Source organism: Aquila chrysaetos, chromosome Z (assembly GCF_900496995.4).
Source record: "Aquila chrysaetos chrysaetos chromosome Z, bAquChr1.4, whole genome shotgun sequence".
Lineage (NCBI taxonomy): Eukaryota > Metazoa > Chordata > Aves > Accipitriformes > Accipitridae > Aquila > Aquila chrysaetos.
Window position 1 is genome coordinate 33,376,096 of NC_044030.1, and position 15,198 is coordinate 33,391,293.

The 15,198-nt window shown below is 37.1% G+C and overlaps 1 protein-coding gene across 3 annotated transcripts in view; it reads left to right on the forward strand.

The window, feature by feature from the left end:
• Positions 1-15,198, forward strand: part of SLC44A1 (solute carrier family 44 member 1) — a 69,527-nt gene that overhangs the window by 5,361 nt on the left and 48,968 nt on the right. For all 3 annotated transcript variants that reach the window (XM_030004401.2, XM_030004402.2, XM_030004404.2), the window contains exon 2: positions 14,035-14,124. In XM_030004401.2, coding sequence (XP_029860261.1) covers positions 14,035-14,124 — 90 coding nt within the window. The remainder of the gene's footprint in view (positions 1-14,034; positions 14,125-15,198) is intronic.

A 15,198-nucleotide genomic window follows, 5' to 3' on the forward strand; every position in this document is an offset into this window, starting at 1 on the left:
TGCATCTCTCTCATCATGGATCTGCAAGAAAGCTTAAAAAGTTTCTACTCATTTTTGATACAGGTAGTGTTTTTTGTTGTGCTGTTTTGGAAATGATCTTCTCTTCCTAAATGCTGGGATCTTCTGAGCGAATGGTGCTAAAGCTCTAAGTTGATACAATAATCAAATTTCTTTCAAATCTTTAATTTCATTAAAGAAGAAAAACGGAATCTGCATTTGAGTGGCAATACTTCCTTCCCTTTCTTTTCATTCTTCTCCTTAATCAGTGGTATTTTCTGCTATCTCACAGCATTAGTCCATTATAAAACTGGATTTGCAGGAGATAACTGTTGGAGTTCATCGCTTTCACGTCACCATAACTTCAGGCTGTGCTGTAAATCTGTTTGACTGAAGTAATCTGTACACGTTTTTTGGTTGTTTTTTTGGTGTGGGTTTTTTTTTTTTTAAGCAAGCAAACTTACTTTACGGTGTAACTCAGATTGCTCCACTGATCTAGTTTATAGTACAGCTCTACAGCATTTGCATTGTTACATCTGAGGGGACAGAAACTGTAGTTCGTGAAAGGGAACAAGCCGTGGGGAGAAGTGGACCTTAAACTGGTTTTTCTTGGAGTAGTTGTGATACAGAATCCATTTTCCCTTCCTGCTCTTCTGCAGTTGAATTGAAGTGGCTGATTGTAGTTCAAAGGCATTTGCTGTGGCAAGATGTTACAGGAAACAAGGCTTCTTACAGAGGTCTTGGTGTTTGTGTTGGGACTGGGAAATACTTTGTGTGTTTGTTTATTTTATCCTTACATTGTATGTCAGTTGCTTAATCTAAGGTACCTGTGAGAGAAGCTTGAAATCTTGCTGGAGATTGGAGGCGTGACTGGGATAAACAAAGCACATATTATTCTTGGTGGTAGCCTTGGCTTTTACAAGACTATAAGAACTTCCCATTATAAAAGGAGATGAAGACAGATCATTCATTAACGTTCCCTTGAGCATCTGTTGTCAAAGCAACACAGAATAAATCTGGAGTTCTTAACTTTTGAAAAAATTTCATAGTTCTGATGAAATGTCTCTTCTGAGCTGTTATGGACAATACAGATCATTAATTGTACTTCAGCCATATCTTCAGTTGTCAGAGGTTTTTGCAGTTAAATGAATACAGGGGGCATCAAAACATGCCCATTTCATTGTGGGCATGGGGTACGATCACAGAAGACAACCAGCTGAATAATCGTGTTGATGGGCAGAAACAGAATGAGTTGTCAATTCTACTTCAGGAGCTAGGAAGCTTGATTTTCCTTTCAACATGCTGACAGTAGATGAAGCTTCTGTTCTAGCCTCTTGCAAGGAGATATAGTATGAAGGAGGAAGCGTACAAGCAGCATCCAGAAACAGTGCTAAGGAGTGAGGCATCTCATGAAGTTGTTGACTACTTCTCTGTACTTCTGGTCTGTGAGCTCTATTCATTTCCTGTGAAGCATGAGGTGTCCTTTTACAAATGCTGTCACAAGCAACCGCACAATCTGTGCAAATAATTCCTTTTGATCTTGATGTAGAAAGAAATATTTCCACTACATAGATATTCTTTCAAATTTGTTGAGTTTTCCCAGTGAGGACTAGCTCCTTCTGAAGTTAGACTATCTTTCTGTTGTGTCACATCTTAAAAGTTTTAAGTAGCCCATTATTTCCTTTACTTTGTCAGGTAACTCAAAGATTGACTGTTTTTTTTTTTTAAGTGCTTCAAGAAGTGATAGTTTGGATTAAGAACAAGCGTGGGATATTGCATCCTTACAAGACATTTTTTTGATAAAGTGAGAACAGTTTTGGAAAAGGTTGATTATCTTGCATTGTTAATAGTGAATGCTAAATCCAAAGCTTATGTTATTGTAATCTAATTGGCATCTAGAATGCTGTCAGCCATCAGACTTTCAGGTTAGTAATTGTGAAGGTATATTCATATCCAAATGACTGCTTTTATTTTTCATTATGAAGAAATGACAGTATTTGTTATGTAGCAAAGTTGTCAACTGTTTTTATGCTGTTTACTCTAAAGGTGAGCTTTACACTTTTGCATGCCTTTTTCTCCTTTGGGCTGACTATAATTTTTGTTCCTTTGAACTTTCCTCAGTGGTTTCTTTTGTGAAAATCAAAACTTGCAAACCAACTTGACAGAAACTGTGTCTTTGTTATTTTGTATTTGAATCTTTCTCACTTGAAGGAGCTGTTGGGAAAATTGTGTAAATCTTATGCTTTGCTTCTAAAAAACAGTTAAGCAGAGTGTTGCGAGGTGACTTCTACCTGCTGACTAAACTGATTGCTAATTTTTACCTCTGTTTGATGAAACTATACTGAGAGCTTTTTTTGTGTATCGGCTTTAGAGAAAGAGTCTGTATTGGTGCATATATAATAGGGTTCTTCTAGGTCTTCCAGATACTTTGAAGTTTCAGAGATTTATGAAGTAAACAAATTTCATTGTATTGATTGGCCTCCTGTCCCTAGGCCCCCTCTTTTTTTTTTTTTTTTTTCCCTAATCTTCTAGGTAAGCAAATTTCAAACATGGAATAAAAGTGTACAATTGTATGACAACAGCCTCAAGAACATCTGTATACATATTTAAGAAGAGAGAAGAGTCAACTTCATTTTGAAGTTTGCAGTCCTAAGATTAATTTTCTCCGCTTTAATATGATTTCAACACCCAGTATGCAAGGCACTGCAAGAATAGGAGATGGTTGCAGTATGTAGGAAAGCTGAGATTCTATACTACATTTTTACATGCTAGTTTCTAGCTGTTGCTATTTTAACCAGTGATATTGCTAGAATATGGTGGAGGGTCATGGCCAGCAGAACATGGTGACTTGTGCCTGATACCCACTCTTAATAAATGCAATGTAGTTAAGCAGCTGTTTACAGCAGAAATTAACTCTGACCTGTTTTGGTTTTGTTTTAAATTGAAACCACTCTTGCTGCTCTCCAGATACATTATTTGACTGAGGAAGAGACCTCTGAATGTTGTATACAGATTCGTAGAAACAAAACAGGAAACCTGTTAAAGTATTTTGTTCAAGGTCACGATAACCATGTCCTGGCAATGCTTTGTCAGACTACCCCTAGTTTGCTATGAAAAGCTGCAAAATAATTGCCTACTTATAAGGAAGTATGCTTATCTAATAAGCTAAGGGCTTGACACATTATTTCCCTTTCCATTCTCCTCCCATCCTTTCTTCCATAAATGAGATAGAGCCCTCTTAGCTTTGGTTCCTGTTAATCTAATACACTTTCAATGTCCTCAAGCACTACCCTCTTATTGTAATCCTGAGTGGTTTTCTTTCTTGTTATGCCAGAATTTTGGACCTGTAAGTTAGGATTTTGTATTTAAGAAGCTATGTGAGGGTTTTTTTCCCCCCCCCAAATGTAAGCTTAAATTTTTTCTGATTTTCGTTAGAGGAAGCAGGGGAAAAAAACGTTCTGAGAAGTTTTTATTGTGCTGATTACATCCCTTAAATGTAACTGAATATGGCTATTAGCTTCTCAACTTCCAACATAGCTCTGTCTTTCAGGTTTCCTACGCAGTGATACGGAAGAATGCACATGGCCAATGTATCCAACAGTTAGTTAATAGTGTTCAGTGTAGTGCCACAAGGACCATGTTTGTGTTGACGTGTGCAAATGGGAGCCCCTAACCTCACAGAACCCTCCACCAAGTAGGCCTTTGCCTTTGAAAGGTAGGAAGTTCTTCTGCAAGGATTGTAAATGCTATACAAGAATACGTGATTTTTATGATGTTCAATTGACAAACCCATTTGAATGTAGGATGCATTTTGAAAGAATACTTAGCAAACTGCTATGAATATCTCTACTACGTGGCAACATCATTATTTTTCACAGCAGTACTGTGCAGGCCATGAGCTCTTAAAGAGCTGTGATGGTTTTGGTTTTGAATTCTGGCTTTAGACACTTTAAAAGGGTGAAAAAATTCTTTTAGAGAAAACTACTCATCACACACAAAAGAGTGCAAAGAACAGGGGCAGCATTTTCTATGGAATGTCCTTCATCTTCTGTGGAGACCACTAATTGGGGAGTTCTGCTGTGTTTTTTTTTTCTTCTGCTAATGTCATGTTGTGATAAAGCTAACACATTTGGAAGCAAAATGTGTATTGCAGTTGGAAAATGTTTTACTAGTCTAAAGTTTGAAAATATTTTGTGATTTGGGACTTGCAGTCTAGTAGTAAGAAAAAAATTTGAGATTCTGTTAAACAGGTAGATGTACAAGTAGAAAATTCAATGTGACGAAGTAACTTGGTCGGTGCAAAATATCTTCAAAAGTGAACTGTTGGGTTTGTTTTTTTGGGGGGTTGGGGATTTTTTTTGTTGGCTGGTTTTTGTTTTTTTTTTTTTGCATGACTGCTTTTTATTAATGATTAAGAAACAGGGAAGTACCAAACATGCATTGAAATGGATATATTAATCCCCTGAAAAATATTACTATAATATTTGCAGTGTCCTTACTTATTACTGCTTTCAAATAAGTACTTAACAACTTGTAATGAAGAAAAGAAACAATAACTAAGTACTTTGAGGGTTAAAAACTGGGCTTTTGTCTGCAGATGGTCTTCTTTCAAAACTTCAAAACCTCAGCAGGTGTGCTGATCCTGTCAGCTCTTTCTTTAATTAGCTGTGTTATGTTTCAAGATAAATATTTAAGTTGTAGACTGAGGTGGAAGCATGTAATAAGGGAGTTTTAGAAGCAATGTTTAATATGAGTTGACTGAAAAGATGAGTGGAAGGTGATATACAACACAGTGTATGTCAGATTCATAAGTGAAGTCTCCATGTATGAGTTCTCAGGATAAACATCTTTATATTATACCATCAATAATGTTGTAAGTGCTGTCTTATGTGCTCTCAATTTTGCTTACATTATGTTGAAAACTCATAAATACTGTGTGTGGAGTATGAGAACATTAGTGAAGTATGCAGGTGTTGGACACATTGAATTGGTGGTATGCTTAGTCTCTGAAGAGAATGAAAGTGGTAAATTCATTACCCTTTGATGGATAACTTTAAAGTAGTATTACACTATCAGAAGACTTCTCCTAACAGGAACTCTGAGTTTTGTTCTTGTAAATAGCATATGCGTCCTTTCAGTGGACAAGGTGTCAGAGAACAAGTGGTGATGTGGAATTATTAGGCAAATACGGACGTGGGTGCTTATATGTAAAGTACTGGCATGTGGCTGTCAGTAAAATCTAAAAGCATGACTAATATCTGCTTTGCAGTAAATTGAAAAATAAAGCAGAAATTCCACAAAAACAGGCCTTAGGCACCACTGTTTGCATGTTCTGTATTGCTCAGAGGTGTTTGGGCTTGTTACCCAGAGGATGGTGTCATCATGGAGGGCACTTGCAGGGAACAGTGTGTATTGTTTTCATTTCTTTCTAGAGGTGACTGCCACTTGCAGCTGTAATAGTATTACAGTGACAAGCTCACTTGCCCCTGGAAGTGGGAGACATAGCTTCGGTTCTTTAAGTCTGGGGGAATTCAAGCATCTGCCTCTCAGGAGAATGTTATCATTGGTAGGCTTTTTGGGGTAGAAGCAATACTACTCTTCCCCAGAGGGAGATCCAGGACAAGTCTAGACTAAGAATTTTCTTGGTGTGTTTATGGGAATATTTTTATTGATACAGCATAGTTCATTCTTCCAGGGAACTGCTATAGTTTAGTGGAGTAAAAGTCTGGGTTTGCTGGTGTGTGTTCCTCCTCTAGTAACGGAGACACACCAGTAATTTTTGTACAATAAATCAGTTTTATTGTGAACATGAGAGAATCATCTGAATTTGTGATAAACTGCAGTAAGCTACTGCTCGGTGCTTTATCTGAGCACCTGTAGGTCATGCACAGGAAGTCTGTAGGTAATGGTGAGCATTTTAACTAGGGCAACTTAACGCAGTGTTCTTAGGCTTCACAGTGCAGTAAACAAAGGGTTTTCTATAAAAAATTGAAAGATAGTTGATGGAGTCATGAACGTCAGGACTTTGCTTTGGACACTTATGCAAAGCGCATTCACTCCATGAAGATTTTATATAGAGGGATAGTTTATTTGAGTTGCTACTGTTATTCTCAGAAGTGTACTTGTGTGGGGAAGTGAGTGTTTTTTTGTGGGGGGTTAGGTTTTTGGGGCTTTTTTTAGGGACAGTGTCATCCATTCTTCAGAGTAAAAGAAGATCCTAGAATAATTATAGACTTCATTCTCCTTAGAGGTAACAGACCTTCATAGGGGCGCTGTCAGGGACTCTAGGCTCTGTTTATTTGTGAAGCTGTTAGAAAATGTCCATGTCTCTTCCCTCCTTCTCACTTTGAATTTCTTTGTGCAGTGTATTTAATAGGTTAAAAGTTGCCTAATGCTTTTGTTTGAAAATGTGAAACAACTTGCTAGATTTTAATTTTATATTCTGATGTTTTAGACACTTGTTCAGTCATTATCTACTAAGTTGGCTGTGTATGCAGAGAAATGCTCTGTTTTCCATGAAGTACTTACTGATTCATGTTTATATTGAGACATAGTTGGTCTACACCTGTAATTAGTATCACATATGTTTTAACCACTTTGCAGTCAAAATATAGTTCAGATGCAGCATACTGATCATCTTATTCACTGCAGTTTGACATTCATAATGAAAGGAGAGGAATAGCTGGTAACTTCATTTGATGTCAAAATGGCTGCAGGTCCTGGTTTTAGGCTTCAGGTTAGAGCGATCTAGAAACATCCTAAACTATTAATGCTTGGGGTCAGGGCTCATTTCCTGTTCCTCTTTAGGCTCTAGAATTAAGATCTGTTCAGAGGTGGAAGAAGTTTCATGAGGACAATATACAGTTGCTGCTAGTTCTTCTCTTAAACAGCTGAATAATGTAGAAAGGTGTGCCATGTCTTGGACGGAAAAATGCCGTGCTCCCTGATAAACTAGAGAATTACATTCTTGCATTGGAAACATTTTGGTAAACTAGTGAATTATGGTGGTTCTTTTTCATAGGTGGTATGCTTCATGGTAAAGGCCAGCATGTGACTGAGACTTCTTTAGCTTGTAAAGATATGTAAAATGAGTAAAGAATCAGCTCTTTAAATGGTCATTAGGAAATGCTGACAAATGTTTCAAGAACGGTCTTTTTTTTTGGCAGCGTGGGGATGTTTCAATAGCATGTCAAGTTGTAGTTTTAACCTTAGTTTGCAGGACAGCTTCTGGACTGGATGACTTCTTGGTAGCAACCTCTTTAACCTGGCTTGCCTTTTTTTCAACGGAGAACTCAAGAGTGGACCATGCTTTACATGTCATTTTGTGGTGTGGACAGTATTGCAAATGGACCCACAAATTCTGAAGCATCAAAACTCACTGTGTTATTGGAATAAACTGAACGTTATTCATACAATCACTTCAATCTCTGGCACTTTATCAGAACCAGCCTTCCTTCTAGGAAAGGGAGGTTCTGCAGGACTCTGTGGCAGTTTCCCACAAAAGATCCCAGTCAGGATGAGTAACCTAAGGACTGTTTATTAATGCTGTGTGCATACTGTGGCTGTTTATCTCCTCTGTAGATAGACAGCTACACAGTCATTTCTGAATTCCTTGATTTACATATACAAACAGCAGTCATTTGTATTTACTTTCCTGTGTTGAGCTACAGTTGCATATACTCTGAATCCAGATGTTACATCAAGGTGATAAAACAACAGGGAATTAATCGAAAGGGGATGTAGTTACGTGAATGTGGTTCTTAGGATGGGGTTTTATAGCAAATTATCTTAAACTGCCACATCAGGATTTTTAAAAGTACAATAAAAACTACCCTTTCATTTAAGAAGAAAAAAACCTGAAATACTTGCAACCCAAAATTTTCAGTATCTTCTTGTCATTATTGAAACTGGTTAGAAATTATAACAATGAATATTCCAAGTTTTTCTACAGTGACTCTCTGCAGAGCAAAAACCCCTTAATTAATTAAAGCTATTTGAAAAGTTAACTTATGTAATGCTTCTGTAGTAATTTAAACTCCTGGTAACTTACATTTAGAAAAAAAAAATCTTTGGCACAGATAACACACATTTCATTCCTTCCTACTTGTTTCTCCCATCCCCAATAACTCTAAAAAATTGTTGATCTGACTGAGCTAACTTGGCATTGATAGCTAATTCATGAGTGATAGTTGATTCAAAGATTCAGGTGCATTCTTGTGAGCTTAATGAAAGATTGAGGTCAAACTGTAGCCACAGAGAAAGGAGCTGTAACAAAAGCTGAGTTATCCTTAAATATCAGGAAACCTAAATGAGAAGGAAAAAAAAAATGAGGAATTGTTTCCACTGCATGAAGAACTATGATCAGAACTTTCCCTTTGTTAGATATCAGAGGATCTGATTGTACTGTCCAGAAAGACCAAAGGAAATCAATCTTAAGTAGTTCTGTGGCTTCTAGAACTATCAATATGTTTTTTTAGCTGGGTTCTGTGCTTAAAATACAAAAACTATGTCCCACTGGAAAGAATAGTCACAGATAGCCTTTTGAGGAACAAACGGGAGTTCAGATATTCATGCATACCAGTGTTTGTAATTGACAGCCTAACACAACAGTTCTGTGAAAAGAAGATGCATCTTAAAGTGTTTTAAATTTTGTAAATTATCTTAGGGAGGAGGTATTTGTAAAGGGTGTGTAGTTGCTATCGTGATTGAGATATTAAAAACTTGGAAGGTGGATGTAATATAGAAGGGCGACTAAGGGCCAGAAGTTGTTAAAAATTCAGTGTGCATTGGTGAGGGGAGAGTAGTGGATGGATTTCTTTTGTGAATTTATCCAGTTTTTAAGGAAAGGTCAAATAATGAATGAATATAAATGGTGAAAGCAGCGGTGAAGTTTCCATATACTAGGTCTGTGTCTTGGCAGTACTGTAACTCACCAGTTGAACGAACAGAAGTTTCAGAAATCATAAGTGGCCTGAAAAGTCACATCCTTAAAGCATGGTATAAGCTGCTAAGGGGGGAACGGGCCAAATACTGAAGTGCCTGAGTGTGCTAGGATCTGAAAAAACTTTGTAAATCTAGGCCTGATTGTTTAGATGGATGAGTCAAAATGCCATGTCTTGTATTCAGTATTCAATAGGAAAAAAAAGAAGTGGCCATTTCTAAGGGTAGAAAATACAAAAGCTTATTTTCAATGCTTGCAAGTGGAAAACTGGATGTTTTGCAGCGTCTTTGTCTTGTGTTAGAACCAGATTGAAAGAAAAAAGGAGACTAAAAAGAATTTATTGCTTTTTAAGAGGGAATGTCAAAATGATTTGTGCACATCTCTGTTTAAAAACTATTCCAACTTTTCTGTCTTATTTTCTGTTATTTTTGACTGGAAGTGGAACGGATTTAAACCAAATGCTAAAGTGGAAGAATACTGGGTCACTATGTTTCATCTGCATGTAAGGTTTTATATAGCATTATGTACAAGTAAGGGTAATGAACATTTTGTCCTGGATGTGGACCTTCCAGGATTTCAGAGCACTTGTACTTGGAAGCCTTCTCTTGAGCCAGAACAGCATAGATCATGTAACTGGTATCTCATGAAGTTTAATTCGGTTTGGCTTTGTTGGCTGTGGACATTGCTTTAAAATTCTATCACCTCTCGGCTTTCGTAACACTGTGTATTGTAGTCCTGGAGTTAGATTAGCAGTTCGCAAGACTGGTCTTCCTCATGACTAGGGAGTCTTCCTATAGGATTTTGATGGGACATCCTTCATCCTGGGTCTCTCTGAGACTTGTTTTGGGCTGAAAATTATGGGCGTTGTATTTGTTTGTTCTGGTTTGTTTTTATTTTTTGTACTGCACTACCTGAATGAAGCTATGACTGTATTCTTACCACTTGTGTGTTCATATGCAAATCAGAATAGTCCTATACTCTCCAGTTGCTAGCTTAAACTCACTAGCCGAAGTAAAGCCTAGAGTCTAACCTCTCCCTGCATCTCCTTTTTCATCCAGTGGATGTTATTCAGGCCAGTTATTCACTGGGTTGTCCTTAATTCAGCCCATCTGTCTCAGTAGTAGCTTCAATTTCTTCCTCCTGAAACATATGATCTGATCACCACGAGATTTTAGGATTTCTTTCTGCTGCCTTTCTCATGATGTTGCAACATCCTCTGTTGATGGCAAATTCCATCTTTATCCTGATCTTATTCACATCTTTGCTACTTACCCACAGCTTGATTATCCATATATATAATACTGCAGATGTTCTTTACTTGGCTTCTTGCTTCAGTCACTTTACTCCCAAATTGTACATTGCATGAGATGTTTTATGTTTTAAAAAAATTCTCTAACTCCTTGCATCTGTAGTCTCCTGCTGACATGCCGTATTTTTACACTTTTTTCTGCTCTTATGTGTGTGTGTTGCACTCTGGTTGGGGCAGGTGGGTGCTTGTATGGTAGCATCCAGTATAGCTGTTACAGTTAACAGTGGAAGTGGTAACCATTGGTTTTGTGCTATGTTGATACCTGTAAAGAAGTATATTACAGTATGCAGAAGAGACACAAATTCAGGCCTTCTATTGGTGCTGCAAAGGTATATTTTGGAAGTGGCAGGGAGAAAGAAATCTGGAGGGGGCGGTTCTATGTTTGTTTTGAAGTGATTGGATGCAATGAATACCAGGAAAATAGCCCCTTTATATTTTGCGTTTGCATACAAGTACTTGCTGTCTCCAGACCACGTAGCTCTGAATTCAACTAGAAAAGCCAACAGCTAATGTGCTGGCATTCTTCACACTTATCTTCTGTAAGAGAAAGCCTAACTTTAGACATCCAACTTTCTAGGTGTGGAATTAAGATGTAATTGTAAAATTGTGCTGCACCCAACAGTTCTGATTTGGTTTTGAGAAGCATTGAATTTGCTAAATCTTCTGCAAAATGGACAGACATAAACTTCTGAACACACTTATTTGGGTTCTTGAGCAAATAATTCTTAAAAACAGCACAGAAGAGCTGTTACAGGCAGGAAAATTGTTCCCAACCTGCGAGTTTGTCTTGGAGAGATAGGCTTTTTTGTCTGCTTTCCACTCTTGACTGATAGTACTCTTGATTCTCTGTGCTGTCATAACAGTGCACAGGTAGTCCTGTGCTTTGTTAATGGCAAGAATATCAGTAGAGAGCATAGCATAAATTATGAAAGCTCTGTTTTAAGAGAAAACTTAAAATGAATCAAATTATTTCCAAAAGTGTTCTTTTTCTTCCAGGTTATCTAGCTTTCTTGCATCAGGAGATGCTGAAGGCTTTTAGTCTGTCTGGAGGAAAGGCTGAAATCAGTAGAAGTGCTGATTTAGGATTGCAGGCAAAGCATGTCTGCTAAAATTTTATGGTATTTCAGTTACGACTGAGACAAAGCATAGTTTCCAGACTGCAGAACAAACAACATTTGTTAGACCTTATGTTGACCATAGACTAGCAATTTGTGTTGCCCAAGCATGAATATCACGGTCTGAGTAAACGTCTAAGGATGTAGAGTAGACAGGGAGCAGTCACTAGAAAGACAGACACCAACATCAAAGATGAGGATGAAGGGCTGTGAAGCTATGGAAGAAGATTCAGTGGGAATCCAGAATACAAGGAAGCAACTGAGAAGAAAACTGCAGATACATAATGGCAGCTAGCTTGGGTTGTAGCAAGGTCTGGAGAGAAGAAAGATTGGGCAGGCTACTGGAAAAGGGTGTTGTTCTAAAGATGTGTAATTTCATACCATGTTAGTATGCTATGTGGTGAAATTGAAGGTTGCTAAGTACCTAGTGCCTTTTCTGTTGCCTCCAAGGGTACTTTTTTTAAAAATACCTTCTTCTTCTTTTTTTTTTTTTTTTTAATTCTATTTTGGAGCAGAGTAAAGACTATGGACACAGAATGAATTCCTCAGTATAGCCTTCTAACTGTGTGGTACGCAATGGCATTTCCAGTTTCTTTTTGACATATAAATTGCAGTCCACTTAGTAAATAAAATGGATTACTTATGGTAACTGTGACTAGTCAGACAACCTAAATCTCTGCCAGAGCTATTCTAGAGGATGTTTAGTGGCTTTTGAAAATCCTATTAAAAGATTTTGTTTGCAGACGGTACAGAGAGGATTAAAAAAAAAAACAACAAAGCAAACAAACCACACTATGTGGTACATCTTACTGCTCCCTCTTTTGTCAAGGGCAGTTTACTTTTAAGGTGCAGCTATAGCTGAAATTTATCTCTGCTGTTTGTAAATAAAAGTAAATCTCTAAAGAATCCAGAGTTCTTGGTGTGGATTTAGGAATAGGAAGCATGAAGCTTTACATATTTTATGCAATTATGATTGTGCTAATTATAACAATATAAATGTCACAATCTTGTTGTAAATGTTAAGTTTGAATAGTGTGTTAGTTTTAAGTGTGAACCACCAGGATCAGAAGACAGTTTTGTTGAATGAGTGTTGTAGAGCGCATAATGTGACCTTTTAGCACCTTTCACTACTGATTATTGAGTAAAATAAAAAGAAGTTTGACTGTTTGGAACTCAGTGAATCTGCACAGTTTTAATTAAAAATACAAATATAACATCTGCAAGTGGAACTTTATTAACACAAAATTGCAAAAGTAGCATGGAATTCCCTAATGCAAAGCCAGGCTACTTAGAAAACTGTGCTTTTTGAAGCATGGTGCATGCAGACTATCATTTATACTGTACCCAGTTTGTAGTTTTCTAATAGTAGTATTTGAAAAGCTTGCTTTGTACTTGTGAATTAGCAAAAACCAAAGTCATGAATACCAAAAAACCACTTTGCTAATACCACATGAGTTATGTGTTATAGCTTTTTTGATAAAAATCTGCAGAAATACATAATGGAGATAAAAGCTGTTGACATTTCATCCAACCATTCTGTTTTAATTCCGTACTGACATTTGCTATCTCGTCAACAAAATCTTGAAGATGCTTCAGAGTCTTAGAGGAAAAATAAAAACAAAATTTGAATAGGTTACCCCTTTTGCTCTGCCTCTCAAGAGGGCTATTCTGTATTCGCCCTATATCAATCTCCTTTTCTTCCTCAAGTATGGAAACACTGTGTGCATTTTTTGGGTGTTAGTGGACATATGTGAACAGTTAGTAGGTGGGAAGTAACTGAAAAAGCTTGTCTGTGTAACTGTGTATTTTTAAGAGTAGCTATAATCAATATTTTTGTTACAATAAATTCTGATACAGTGGTTAGTTTTGTGCTACAGCCAATGCTCATTCTTTTCTTAAAATCATTCTTTTCTTAAAAACATATTGCCTAGATGGCAAAATGACTGTTTTTAACAGACTTGAATTATCTTAGCAGTGTATACACACTTCAGAAATTTTGCCTTGTGAGCAGCAAACTCTTTGAATTGTTTACAACTGCCTCTTTATACTTTGCAATAGAGCCTACATCATTGAGTATTTCAACCTTTAAGTACACGACTTTCCTTTCTGGCACCTGGGCAATACTGACTAGGGATTTCTTTGCTGAAATGTTAAGCTTAGCTGCCTCTTGGCAGGTAGAGAACTATTCTTTAACAGCAATTTATTACCTCCTTTCTACGTGCACTGTACTTGTTAAACCTGCCAATAGTGTTTTAAAACTTAGGAGCTTTTGAAAAATTTAACCTTTTAGCCTTCTTGGAAAGCAGATTACTGGAAGGTAGCTGTGGAAGACTGCAATAGCAGATATTGTTGATTCCATGCCATTAGGTTCTCTTTTCTGTTAATAAAAAAATAAGTGAAAATAACCTGTTTTGTGGATAAATACCTGTAAATTCCTGGGTAAATTATCTGGATAAATAATTCTTTGTCCATCTAGTTTCCAGTGGATGCACTTCTTTTGAAGTATCTTTCATGAGCCTTAGTGGTTTTTTTGACCAAGCTGCTTCAGCTATATTCAATATAACTCCTGCTCTATGTTAATGCCCTAGAGAATAATTTTCTGACTTTTTCTATTATAAGCAGAAGACAATTAAAACAGTTTTGTTAACCTCATCTCTCTCTCCTCACACAAGAGCTCCAAGCGAGAGTGGAAGCCTCTGGAGGACCACAGCTGCACAGATGTACCATGGCTGCTCTTATTTATCCTCTTCTGCATAGGAATGGTGAGTAAAACTCAAAGGATTTTGTGACTGTTACATAGTTGAAGAGTTTGCATTCATTAGAAAGAAGTTGTAAAGCCCTTCAGTAACTTAGTCACAGGGTAAGGTCAGGGTATACTGGTGTGGGAACCATCAGCTGTAGAACAGAAATGGGTAGTATGTGCGTATCAAAAGCCTTTGGTAGGGATCCATAATTTATAGTTTGTGCCAGTTCTTGCTCCAGCTCCCTGAAACTCCAGTTTCACCTGCAAATGATTTTCAGCATGCTGAGGTATCACTTGACTCATGTTCCTTATGGGACTGTGGATTTCCCAGAAATCATAGCTTTGAGTCTGGTAAATGGTCCTGTGAATCACAGTAAACTTTTTCCTGAGAAACAAAGATTCTGAATATCAAACAATTGACTTTTTTTTTCTTGGATGCTTAGTAGAAGCACCGACTATTAACAGCCATATTACTAATGGTAAGATCTTTCTTTCCAAGCTTTGTCCTGTGTGATGAAACGATCACCCTTCTCAAGACAGCGTCACAACACTGTGCACTTTATATTAAAAAAACAAACCTCCAAGAGCTGCAGATTAGTGAAAACTAGAAATATGCTTCTTTACATCTTGTTTTGTTTCATGGACCCATGTATGCTGTTCTTCATAATCAGAGAATGTCTGTCACTGTCTTGTACTGCTGTATTGCCTGCAGTAGCCCTTAGGAGTTTGGGATTTCTGTGCTGTCAGCTTTTTTTTTTACTGTCCCTTGGTCTCTGGTCTTTGGAATTATTCCATTGAAAAATTTCTTTTTATTTCCCCAAAGTGTTTGTCATTGGCTGCACTTCAAATGCAAAAATTATAATGTTTTGTTTAAATCAGATGAATTATATTCTCACTGTAATGTGAATATCTTAAAATCATAAAAAGCACAGTACTTCCTGAAACAAACAGCTCTTTTTTGTGGTGTTTTTTTTTCTGCCTTTGTTGATGTTCCCTGGTTACTCAGTCTATACTTACCTGTTCCTCCAATTATAAATTAGTCTGCTGTGGGTGAGTGTCCCAGATTTTCCTGTCTAAGCAATATCATATACAG